This window comes from Magnolia sinica, chromosome 4 (genome assembly GCF_029962835.1).
Source record: "Magnolia sinica isolate HGM2019 chromosome 4, MsV1, whole genome shotgun sequence".
Classification (NCBI taxonomy): domain Eukaryota; kingdom Viridiplantae; phylum Streptophyta; class Magnoliopsida; order Magnoliales; family Magnoliaceae; genus Magnolia; species Magnolia sinica.
In genome coordinates, this window is record NC_080576.1 from 54,459,088 (window position 1) to 54,471,942 (window position 12,855).

A 12,855-nucleotide genomic window follows, 5' to 3' on the forward strand; every position below is an offset into this window, starting at 1 on the left:
CACGCACACGCACGAACACACACATGCGTGCGCGCACGCGCATAGACACACCCACACGCGCACACGCACATGCACACACTTATCCTGTTCTAGAAGCAAGTATGCAGAAAGCAGTATAATTAAGATTTCATTAATTGATAAAAACCAAATTGAGGATCACTAATTCTCCACAGTATAATAAACTTACATTAACACAATCAATAGTACAAGTTGAAAATGGCTCACATGCAAATAAAGACAATGCCAACTCAAAAGTTTCAGACCAGCAAAACATACATGCATCCAGGTAGCAAGTAATAATTATCTTAAAGGCAGTGACAGTGGACAAATGAATTGTTGCTTTAACCCACCTTGTCCAAGCTTCAATACTGCAGCTGTTATAAAGATGCTCAACGTCTTTTTGAAAACATCACCTTCAAACACAGCACTTGGTGAACCTGACCCATTCCAGGCAATTATAATCATTGCCTTGGTAGAATGAACAAGTTCGCATCAGCATCAAATCATAAATATTTAGAGAAAGAGATTAAAAACATGAAATGATAACAAATTACCTGCAAACACAAGATAAAGAAGCTCCACATTCTATCGAAACTTCTAAAGATGTGCCAGAATGAGCGTATCTCAACAAAATTAACCTTGCCCACCCATCGATCCCTGTTAGGGGTTCTGCTCTCCTGGAAATTATCAAGCATATCCTTCATAAATGCATTGTTCTCAGGTCAAAGAAGTCATCGCATGAATATGCTACTCACAAAGGAGATTTCTAAAAAAACAGACAGAGATACTACTTTACGACAAACCATCTAACAAAATTCAATTAAAATTTCTCTTAATATTTAGCGATAAGCCATTCAATGCTACGAAAAGAATCAATATAATAAGCATTTCAAAGAAACTAAGTTTTCTACCTTTATTTGATCCTAGGAGTTGACAGGTTTCTTTCAAATATTCCAGTGAAAAAAGGTAAAAGAAAAGTAACATCATTAGAGATTTGTACAGGTTCAGGGCTATTGAGAACATATGTGTAAAAAGTAAACCCCTTTTTTCCCTTTTTCCTGAGTGTGTATACATATCATGTATACTCTATTGGAGTGTTGTACCTTCCATATGTTAATATTAATGAAGTGGCGTCTGTAAGTGAGATAAACACGACAGATTGCCCTACTTTCTTTTTTCTCTTTTCCCTTTTTCCTTTCTTTCTACGTCGTATCTTTTCTTTCCTCCAGATTTCTTCTCCTCTTTTCTTCTATTAATCTCTACTTGGTATCAGAGCAAGGCCCCTTGAGTGTGGTTGGCCATCGTAACCTGCTGACATCAACATTCGTACAGCTGACATCAGGATCTGTACTATTTGTACGGGTATGTAGCCTATGAAGGGTATGGTTTGGAAGATCTCGATTTTAGAAGATTCGTAGTGATTTTTGTAGATTTTTCTATAAACGGCTCCAATTTCGAGTTTTTTCTGCAATTACTTCCAATCCAAAGGATTTTTTTATAGAAAATCCAACTCAGGGCTGGTCAGATTTGCTGTTGATTGGTCATTTATAGGTCCTATTTGCATGTTGATTGGATTTTTACCCTTCTTTTTGGAAGATTTGATGCATCATTTTTGCCCTCTTTTCAACAAAAATCATTGGATTACACAGAGGGAAGATATCCAGCATGCATCTGGACATGTTTTGATCACCCTTCTTAAGTTTCAGACCAGATATGTGGGAATTTTCCCTTATTTGAGCCTTTCAGACTTTGGTTATACATAGAAATCTGGGCGTATCTGTTGTCTTCATGTGATTCATTTAATTCAACTTTGTTTGTGTATGGTCATTATCAGTCCTTCCTATAAATCTAGTATGGCAGATAAGCTCACTTCTGGAAGTCTTGTAGGGCCGTCTGATTCCCCAACCTTGCTAATTACAACCATTAAGTTAAATGAAAACAATCATTTACAATGAGCTCAATGGTCTAGCTATTTTTTGGAGAAAGAGAGAGAGACTTTCTTATATCTTGGATGAACCCCAAGACTCTACAGATGAGAGATTTAAAACCTGGACCAAAGAAAATTATAAAGTCATAGCTTGGCTTCTAAATAGTATGGAGACTAACATTAGTAATTCAGTTCTGTTTTAATGTCGGCTAAGAAGATATGAGATACTATCCAGGACATGTACTATGAAGATTGCAATATATCCAGGGTGTACAAATTGATTTCAGACATGTAAGTTTCAATGAGTATTTTACTATTTCATGTGCTATGTGGGACGAGCTAGATTTGTATCATCCTCTTCCATCTCATTGTACCCAAGACCATGATCTCATCTAAAAACAACGTGAAGAGACTAGAATTACGCAGTCTCTATGGATTAAATCCAAAATATCATAGTATTTTTTATCAGATCAGAGTTATGGAGCCATTTCCTTCTCTTCTAGTGGTCCATTGTTGTCCCATCTTCTACTACTCCCGTTGCTCCTGATAGATTTGCATACATAGCTGGAGATCAACATTCTCCTGGTCATAGCTCTATAGCTCCAGGTTGGAGCTCCCTGAGTAGCAATCGTGTTTCTGGACATGGTCATCAAGTTAAGGGTTGAGCTTCTAACAGAGCCAATCGTGGCAACCGCACTTTCGGCAGACATGGTCGTGGTCCAAATGGATCAACTCGTACTTGCACTTATTGCGGTGGAATTAATCATATTGTTGATCGATACTGGGATATTGTTGGTCATCCTACGTGGGCATGAGCCTATATCAGCCAGTTCCAAGAAGATTCATAAGGCATCTCTATATCAGATGATTCTGTCAACATTTCTAGAGAGGACTATGATGCATTGATGTACCAAGACTCTATTTCCACTTCCAATGCTAGCTTAGCCCAGTCCGGTACTACACTTCATGTGTCCTCCTCATCTCCCTCCTAGATCATTAACTCTAGAGCCACATCACATATAACTAGTTGGCTTCACCTTTCTAAATCTTATCGATCCAATAGTCTGTCTAGTTTTGTTACAGTAGCATATGGTAATTAATCTCCCATCTCTGGAACTGGTTCCATCACCCTCTTTCCACCATGCAGTAATCTTCTATTCTACATGTTCGTAACATTCTTTCCTTCTCATTGTGCATTTCAAGACCTCTAGACAGAGCAGCTGATTGGTGGAGGCAGTGAATGTGAAGGGATTTACTCCCTGAATGATATCTTGTTGGTCCTACGAGGGCTTTGTGTTTAGATAGGGAGTTTGTGTCCAGATGGCATCCTCATTTAATAAATCCATCTTTATCGAGACTGAAACTTATTTTTCCTTCTATGACTATTTTAAAACCATTATGTTGTAATACTTGTGAATTTCCTAAGTATCATAGAACTACGTTTCCCCCCAGCTCAATTGAGAGGAAGTCCAGACCTTTCGAATTGGTTCATTTTGATGTTTGGGGTCTTGCACCTGTTGACTCCGCCTTAGGTTATAAATACTGTCTTTCATTGATGATTATTGTCAGATAACATGGATTTTCTCCCAGGTCAATTGAGAGGAAATCCAAACCTTTTGGAAAGGTTCATTCTAATGTTTGGGGTCCTGCACCTATTGATTCCGCCTTAGGTTATAAATACTTTGTCTTTCACTAATGATTATTGTCATATGACATGGATTTATTTTATGAAATTTAAACATGAAGTATTTGATGTGTTCAAGGCTTTTTACAATCAAGTTGCCACTCGATTCCAATGATCCATTAAAGTTCTTCATTTTGACAATGGGGGTGAGTAGGTGTCAACCGCCTTCTCGACTTTCTTGTAAGACCATGATATTCTATCTAAGACTTCTTGCGCTCGGACTTCTCAACAAAATGTTGTCAAAAGGAAGAATCATCACCTTCTCAAAGTTACACGTGCATTTCTCCTACGTCCGAATGTTCCTAAATGTTTTTTGGATGATGCTTATTGTTTTTTTCTTATTAATAGAATCCCATTTAGAAATCTACAAAATAAGTCTTCCTTTAACATCCTTCATCCTCATGATAAAGCATTTCCCTTCCCTTCTAAAGTTTTTAGGTGCACATGTTTTGTTCATAAGCTCAATGGTAGTAACAACAAGTTAAGTTCTCGATCTGAAAAATGTGTTTTACTAAGATATTCTCAATCCCATAAGGGGATAAATGTTATAATCCTCCGATTCGTAAGAGATACATGTCAACAAATGTCACCTTCTTTAAGGATGTTTCCTCCTTCTCAACTGAAGGGCATTCACTCCATAATCACCTTACCAGTTAGGGAGAGACTTTGTTAAACCAATCTATACATCTTCTAGTCCCTTCTCTTGGTGAAGATTCCCATTCTTCTGAACCTCTCAATTTTGGTGAATTGATATCCAAAGGGATTCTTCAAAGCCTTTAGAGGGCTAAGCCAATGGTATCCACACTCTCTCCCTTTTTGTTGTAGTGGTAGCAGAAGCTTTGAGCATATTGTTGGTGAAAGGGCAAGAGGTAGGGTGTGTATCAGGTTTCAAAGGCGAGTCAGAAGATCATCGTATCTCCCATCTCCAATACACGGATGATACCATTTTATTCTATGATGCAATCATATTATTGGTGGATAGTGTAAGGAAAATTTTGGGATGCTTTGAGTTAGTCTCAGGATTAAAGGTGAATGAAAAGAAAAGTGAGATGTTGGGCATCAGAATCTCCAATGAGGAATTTATCAACTTTTGCAAGAATGTTTGAATGTGGAATCAAATCCTTTCCCTCGTCCTATCTAGGTCTAACACTATGCATAGGTAAATTGCCGAAACACTTATGGAAAAAGGTGATAGAGTAGTTTCAAAGGAAGCTATCAAGATGGAAGACGTGGCATCTCTCACTAGTAGGCAGGATCACTACCATCAAAGCGGCCTTATGGAACCTTCACGTCTATTATATGTCATTATACAAGTGCTTGAAGTCAGTTTTGGACAAATTAGAAAAAGTTGAGATGTGATTTCATATGGCAAGGAGCGAAGGAAAGACAGAAATTCCACTTGCTTAAGTGGGAGGAGGCAATGTTTTAAATATGGACGATATAGGCCGATATATCCCACGATATATCTTGTATCCCACCTGTGCGATACGAAACGCACTAGTGCCAATATATCCCACGTGTTCGATCCAATGAGCATTTTAAAGTTTTGATACTTTTTTTGCAGAAATTATGTAAAATCAGTGTCGAATGGTTATAAATCCATTAGTTCTTCATGTTTTGCATGAAAAATCATGGAGTTGGAGCTTTGATTTCGATATCCATTGGTTCTTCATAGTTTCCGTCCAAGTTTTTTTTCTCGAAATTTTCCTTCAACCAGCTATCAATTGAGACAAAGTTCAAAGTATTTATGAGTATTTGATGAAATGATCATCACATGCACTCTGATTTCGAAATTTGAGTATAGGTTGTCCAATTTAGGGAAAATTGGAGAAATTTTGAAATTTTTCCAATTTCTCCCAAATTGCTTGCAATGTTGCACTTGAAACATAAAACCAAGCATGTGTGAGGGTTGATCTACTGATTTGTGAAGTCCTTTTCAATTTTTGGAAAATAAAATTCACTTTTTAATTAAAAATTATTAAAATATTTTATTTTGAAATTTTCCTTCAATCAGCTGTCAATTGAGACTGATTTCGAAGAATGTAGGAGAGTTTGATGAAATGATCATCACATACACTCTAAATGTTATGCATTCAATTTGAATACTGTTGTATTAGTTCAGTTAAATAGCGCATGGTTTAAGACCCTATACAAAGGAAATCTATTATGCACACTTCTTTTTTTGAGATATTATGATTTAAAAGTGTGTATTAAGGTCTTTTTTAACAATCCCTGAAGTTTCATTGAAAAATTCAACCATTTTCCCAATGTTTCCCCATGTTTCTCAAAAAGTGTGATAAATTACACGATACAAACGATATATCCCATGTGATAACCGATACGTATCTATATCCTAAGGATGCGATACGTAATGCGATAGCGATATTTCAAACATTGGGAGGAGGTTTGCAAGCCCTTATCAAAGGGGGGTGCAAGCATAAGAGACCTAGATTCAATGAATGTAGCTCTATTGGGAAAATGGCAATTGCGATTTAGATCTAGAGTAGGCAGACATTGGAGAGGAGTTATATAGCACACAAGTATGAGGTCCAAGAGGGGGGTTGGGAGGTGAAAAGTTCATAGCATTACCATGCATCTGGAATATGGAGGGTTGTCAATTCAATAGGACCCTCATTTAAGCACGAGTTAACCTTCTCCCTAGGAAATGGGAATCAAATTCATTTTTGGGAAGATCTAGTAGGACCCTCATCTAAGCACGAGTTAACCTTCTCCCTAGGAAATGGGAATCAAATTCATTTTTGGGAAGATCGATAGACCCTTGAAATCGGAATTCCCATCTTGGTAAGGTTGGCCCCATCAAAGAATGTATTAATATCCAGATGTTTCTCCTATGTTGGAGAAAGTGAAGTATGGTGCCCCCCGTGTAAAAGAGCTCTATCAGATGAAGAGGCGAAAGGCTTCGCACAGTTACTAAGTCTGAGGCGGCTTCATAACATTCAGCCCTCGCTAGCCTTGAAAGACTCTATGGTTTGGAATGCTTATCCATTAGGAAAATTCTTTGTCAAGTCCTTTTACAAGATGATAAGAGGCCATGAAGGGTATAGGGCCTCAGAATTTTTCCATGCGTAATGGTTCTATAGGGCACCTCCGAAGGTCACATCCATTGCTTGGCTGGTTGGACGCAATTGTATTTTGACGATAGATTAAATTCAAAAAAGGTCTATGGTTCTCCCAAATATGTCTCATGTGCATGAACAACGCAAGACCAGTAAATAATCTCTTCGTCTATTGGCCCTTTGTGTGACAAGTCTGGATCACCTTCCTAGCATCATTCGGCATCATATGGGTGATTCCTCAATCGATTGTTGATATGCTTTGGACCTGGCATGGCACTCATCTTCCAAAGGAAAAGTAAGAGATTTGGCAGCTTGTGCTGTTAGCATGGTGTGTCGTAAAGGCCGTAAAGGCAGTTACGTAAAAGTAATGGTGGCAACTGTTACACGTTAAGGGGTCGTTACGGCCTTAATAGCCGTTATGGAAAAAAATGACCCGTAATTGCCGTTAACGGTACATTTTGTCTCCTATAAAGGCCATAACAGCCCCATAGTGGTCTATTACTGGACAGATACAAGTTTTTCATACTTTTTAATCAACATTAACGGGGCAGATACAGGTTTTTCCGGGGGTTTTTCAATAAATAAATTTTATATAAAAAAAAAAAAAGAGAGAGAGAGAGAGACCCTAAAGGCCGTTATGGGGCGGTAACAGCCGTTACGCCCCGTAACTTAAAGGTAACGGTGGTGGCCGTTACGGCCACCGTTACCATTACAGAACACCTTGGCTGTTAGTGGTTTTTTAGAACATACAAAGGGAGCAAAATCGATGTTGCTTCCTGAACAAGCAAGGAACGTGGGAAGAAATGGCATGGCTTTCTAAGAGGGATGTTATGGATTGGGCATTAGGGAAGGAAAATGTAAATGAAGAGGAACAGAGATCTGCATAGGGACTGTAATTTGGGGTCAAGGATGGGTTATTAAAGGGGATTTGTTCTCTCTTTTACCTTTGATGTACATAGCGATTTGGCAGGGCTGAATTTTTTGTTGTTTGACTATTGTCATTCAGTTTGTTAATAAATTAAATTCATTGCTCTTAAAAAATAAATAAATAAAAAATTTAAAAAAAAAAAAGATTCCTAATGTACTAGCGAAGGAAGAGAATCCTCACTAATCAGCCACCCATCATTCCATATACTTATGATAGAGGTTCAGGTACTGCCCCCCCCCCCCCAAATCCATAATTATGTTTCCTTTCAGTATTTGTCTCCTAGTTTCACATCCTTTGATACCTCAGTCTATTCTTCATCTACTCCACAAAATCTCACGGATGCTCTCAACAGTCCTGACTAGAGGCAAGCTATGATGGAAGAAATACAGAGTCTTGAGACAAATGATACCTAGGAGTTTGTTCCCTTACCTATGGGTACGCAAACGGTTGGGTGTCATTGGGTCTAACAATTATCTTCCAGATAAATCAATTGACGGATATAATGTTCGCTTAGTAGTCAAGGGCTACATGGAAACATATGGTGTGGACTATATTGAGACCTCCTCCCTAGTGGCCAAGCTTAACTCAGTTCGTGTAATCATTTCTTCATGTGCAAATTTGTCTTTGCCACTATTCTATTTGGACATAAAGAAAGCCTATTTATATGGTAACCTTGCTGAGGAAGTCTATATGGATCATCCACTAAGGTTTTCCTTAATTAGTTGGTACTCATATCATGTATGTCATCTTAAGAAGGCTATCTATGGCTTTAAGCAATCTCCCCAAGCCTAGTTTGACAAGTTTAGCCACGCCTTAATAGACTTTCACTTCATCCGCAGCCATTCAGGTTTCTCTCTCTCTCTCTCTCTCTCTCTCTCTCTCTCTCTCTCTCTCTCTCTCTCGTCGCACTACTAAGATAATGGTTTTTCTAGTCTATGTAGATGACATTGTATTATCTAGTAATGATGCCACAGGAATTGCTAACCTCAAATACTTTCTTCAAGTGTGATCTATGATCAAAGATCTAGATACACTTAACTACTTTCTTAGAGTTGAAGTTGCTAAATCTAAGTTTGGAATTGTTCTATTTCAATAGAAGTATGCTCTTGATCTCTTATCTGAGATCAGTATGCTTAGGTGTTAGACACGTTGCCACACCTATGGATGCTGCTCAAAAACTTAGTATTGATGATGGAAATCATTTATCCGATCCCAGCATGTATCGTCACTTGGTTGGTCACTCATTTACTTAACTACTACTTGGCCCAACCTGTCATATGCAGCAGGTGGTCAGCCAGTTTATCACGCTCCTCATAAAGCTCATTTGCTATTGTATATTAGATCCTCCATTATCTAAGGTTGGCTCCGGGTAAAGGTATATGATTTCGGCGACATGGTTACCTACACATCTCTGGTTATTCTAATGCTAACTATGCTAGTAGCCTACATGATTAGCGTTCTATAGGTAGTTATTGCACCTTTGTAGGCAGTAATCTGGTCAGCTGGAAGAGTAAAACACAATCAATCATTGCTCGATCAACTATAAAAGCTGAATATATGGCAATGGCATATGCGACGTGTGAACTTTTGTGGCTTCGAACTCTGTTATAAGAGCCTGGATATTCTCCTTCTGATCTCATTCCTTTGTATTGTCACAAACAAGTTGCCATGCACACGAAACATATTGAGATTGATTGTCACTGAAAAGTGGCCACTAAAGAAATTGAGAAACTCCATTTATCCGTTCAAGGGAGCAGTTGGATGATATGTTCACTAAATCTCTTGGCCAGACACCCCACAACGTCATGTAGACATGTAGGCATAATTGACATCCGTGCCCCAACCTGAGGGGAAGTATTGAGAATGTGTAAAAAGCAATGTTGTCATGTGCGGTCGCATATGCGAATATGCAATTACATGTGCATATTTATGCATTAATCATATATGCAGTCATGGCATATGCGATCACATATATTGCATATGCGAGAATATGCGATCGCATATGTGATGCATGCAATCACATATTTCTATTTAGAATTTGATTGATCAGTCGTACCTATATCTAGTGTTTAAATTGTCAGCGATATTATCAAAATATCGCCGATAATATCGATGTCACTGCATTAGCGACACCGAAACCGCAATTTTTCGTTTCTCTACGAAATATCAGCGAAATTTTCGTTATTGTCGATAATTTGGATTATCGCCGAGAATATCGACTATATTAAATACGTAAAAATCGGGAAACAAAAAAAAAAAAATCTTTGATTTCAATAATACCTGGTTGATCGGAACTCGGAAGAAGAGAATCTGACATCGATTGATAGCTCCCTCTTCGATAGAGGTAAGAAAAATCTCAAAATTTTCCTTTTCTTCTTTCAATTGGAAGATTTTCACAAGATGGATGATTTCGGCGAAAATCCAGGATTTTGGTGATTTCTTCCTGATTTAGGTTGGATTTAGGGTTTTGAAACCATCAATTGAAAATCCCCCTTTTTTAGATGGGAGAGTTTTCAGTGCAAACGAACCCCCCCTTTCGAAAATCCCCCTTTCTTCGATGAAATTCCCTCCCCTAGAAGTATTTTTTTAAGCTTTGAAGGGTTGTAAGCCGATTGTTTACTGATATACTCAGTACGCTTTATCGTACTGAGTAAACTCTCTTGGGCCCACCTTAAATGTATGTAGTTTATCCACACCGTCCATCCTTTTTTACAACTCATTTTAGGGCCTAAGCCCAAAATTGAAGTGTATCCAAATATCCTGTGGACCACACCACAAGAAACAGTGAGAATAATGATTTCCATCGTTGAAACCTTCCTAGGGCCCACAGTGATTTTTATTTGTCACCAAACCTTTTCATAAGGATACAAAGGCAAGGATGAAGGGATAACACAAACATCAGCTTAATTCAAAATTTGTGGCCGCGAAGAAGTTTCAATAGTAGGCGTTCAATTCACACTATTTCCTGTGTTGTGGTCCACCTAAGCTTCTGATATGCTTAATTCTTGGTATGTTTCAATAAAATTTCCTTATAAAAAGGATGGAAGGTTTGGATAAGACATCCAAATCATTTTGGGCCCCACAAAATTTACAAAGTACACTCTCATGCAATCTGTTTATTAAGGGAAGTAGATTAGGTGTTACGCGGGTAATACTTTAGTGGGTGTTACCCTTAATGTGTGGGGCCCACCTTGATGCAATTTTTGTATATCCACACTGAACATCAGTTTTTACCGATCGTTTTATGAACTAATGCAAAATCATAAGTAGATCCAAATCTGAAAGTCCCTAAGAAGTTTTCAATGGCAGACGTTCAATCCTCACATCTTTCTGTGGTATGGTCCACTTGACATTCGAATTTGACTCATTTTTTGGCCAATGCCCTAAAATGATCTCGTGAAATGAATGCACGGTGTGGATATAACACATGCAACATGGTGGGGCCAAAAGAACTTGGTGACGTTAACACACCAAGGAGGTCGGTGGTGTGGCACACACGTAATCCACCTCCATTTTTGGAGCGGGATTGGGTGAGACCCCGGAACCCGTGATGTGGGTGGGACCCTTACCGTAGGGCTCACCTCTATGCATTCATTGTATATCCATGTCGTCCATCTGTTTTTTCATATTAAATTGGGGCATGGTCCAAAAAATGAAGCAGATATAATTTTCATGTAGACCAGACCATAGGAAACAGTGGTTAGTGGCCATTAAAAACATTCCGTGCCACACAAGTTTTGGATCAAACAAATATTTTTGTCACTTTCATCCGGTCTATTTGACTTTATCAATAGGTTAGATAATCAACAAACATTACGGTGGACCCTAGGAAGTTTTTAATGGTGAACGTTCAATGATTGTTTGTTGTGGTATGGTCCACCTGAAATTGATTCTTCATTTATTGGTCCACACTCTAATTTAGGCTAGAAAACAGATGAACGGCATGGATATACAATGCATGCATTAAAGTGGGCACTACAGTCAGGGTCCCAACCACATTGTTGTTCGGGTCGCACCCAAGTAGCGCTCCCGATTTTGAAGGATTCTGGGGGCGTAGCTTTCATGGGTTTGTATCCATTGAGGTGGGTGGAATCCCTAACCATGGGGCCCACTATGATGCATGTGCCTCATATCCACTCCGTCTATCTGTTTTGAAAACTCATTTTAGGGCATGGTCCAAAAAATAAACAGATCTTAATAGCAAGTGGACCATAATATGGGAAGCAATGGTAATCGACCAATAAAACTTCTCATGGGCCACGAAAATTTTGGATTAAGCTGATATTTGTGTGGTCTCTTCATCCATGTCTTTGTGACCTTATCAATAGATTGGATGGCAAATAAACATTCCAGTGGACCCCATGAAATTTCTAGTGGTGGTGATTTAATCACAACGGTTTGTTTCCTGTGGTATGGTCCACTTAAGATTTGGATCTTATTCATTTTTCTATTCATGCCTTAAAAGGAGCTGTCATATTTGATGGACGGTGTGGATATGACGCACATACATCTGGGCCCTATAGTTATGTAATGCAAATTTTTTGTATTTTTTTCTAAATATGCAAATATATGTATTTAGGCTTATTATAAAGTTTCACTGAAAAATTCCACCGTTTTCCTCATGTTATTTCCTTTTTTCCCGAATTTCAAGTTACCAACGATAATATCGGCGATAACGATATTATATCTTTATCACCGACCAACGAAACTTCTAGTGACACCGACAACTCGAACACTGCCTGTATTGCAATAATATGAATAACTTGCTATTCACTCGGTTTCTAGGTCATAAACATAAGATTATGTAGGAGAGATGGCCGAGTGGTTCAAGGCGTAGCATATTCACCTAATGGTCAAAAATATGACTGTTGGGATTTTATTTTTATTTTTTATTTTTTATTTTTTTTTTGCAAAATCCGAACTTTTTGCCTATAAAAAGGCTTTCAAGGCCCCTCTATATGCAAGTTTCATTCACTCAAACTCGCATCTACTCTTATACTTTCAAATCTCTCATTCTCTCTTACATTCTCCATATTTCAACTCTCAAGTTCCAAGTCTCCAAGGCCCAAGCTCCAACTTCTTTCAAGTTTCAATCAAGATTCAAGATAGAAGAACCAAAAACACATCGAATTCAAGTCACGCATTACGTAGTTCTACATTCTCTCATTTCATTTTTTTACATTCTCTTACTAATTAGTAATCACTATTAGTTATTAGTACAATTTAGTAATCTACAATC

General features: G+C 38.2%; 1 protein-coding gene across 5 annotated transcripts in view; it reads right to left on the minus strand.

Annotated features, from left to right (window-relative positions):
• The window catches only part of LOC131243123 (callose synthase 3-like), a 106,611-nt gene that overhangs the window by 63,471 nt on the left and 30,285 nt on the right, over positions 1 to 12,855 (minus strand). For 3 of the 5 annotated variants that reach the window (XM_058242236.1, XM_058242235.1, XM_058242239.1), the window contains exons 14-15: positions 555 to 698; positions 351 to 468 (exon numbers count right to left, since the gene is read on the minus strand). In XM_058242236.1, the coding sequence (XP_058098219.1) occupies positions 351 to 468; positions 555 to 698 (262 nt within the window). The remainder of the gene's footprint in view (positions 1 to 350; positions 469 to 554; positions 699 to 12,855) is intronic. The other 2 variants (XM_058242237.1, XM_058242240.1) reach the window with 1 other exon arrangement.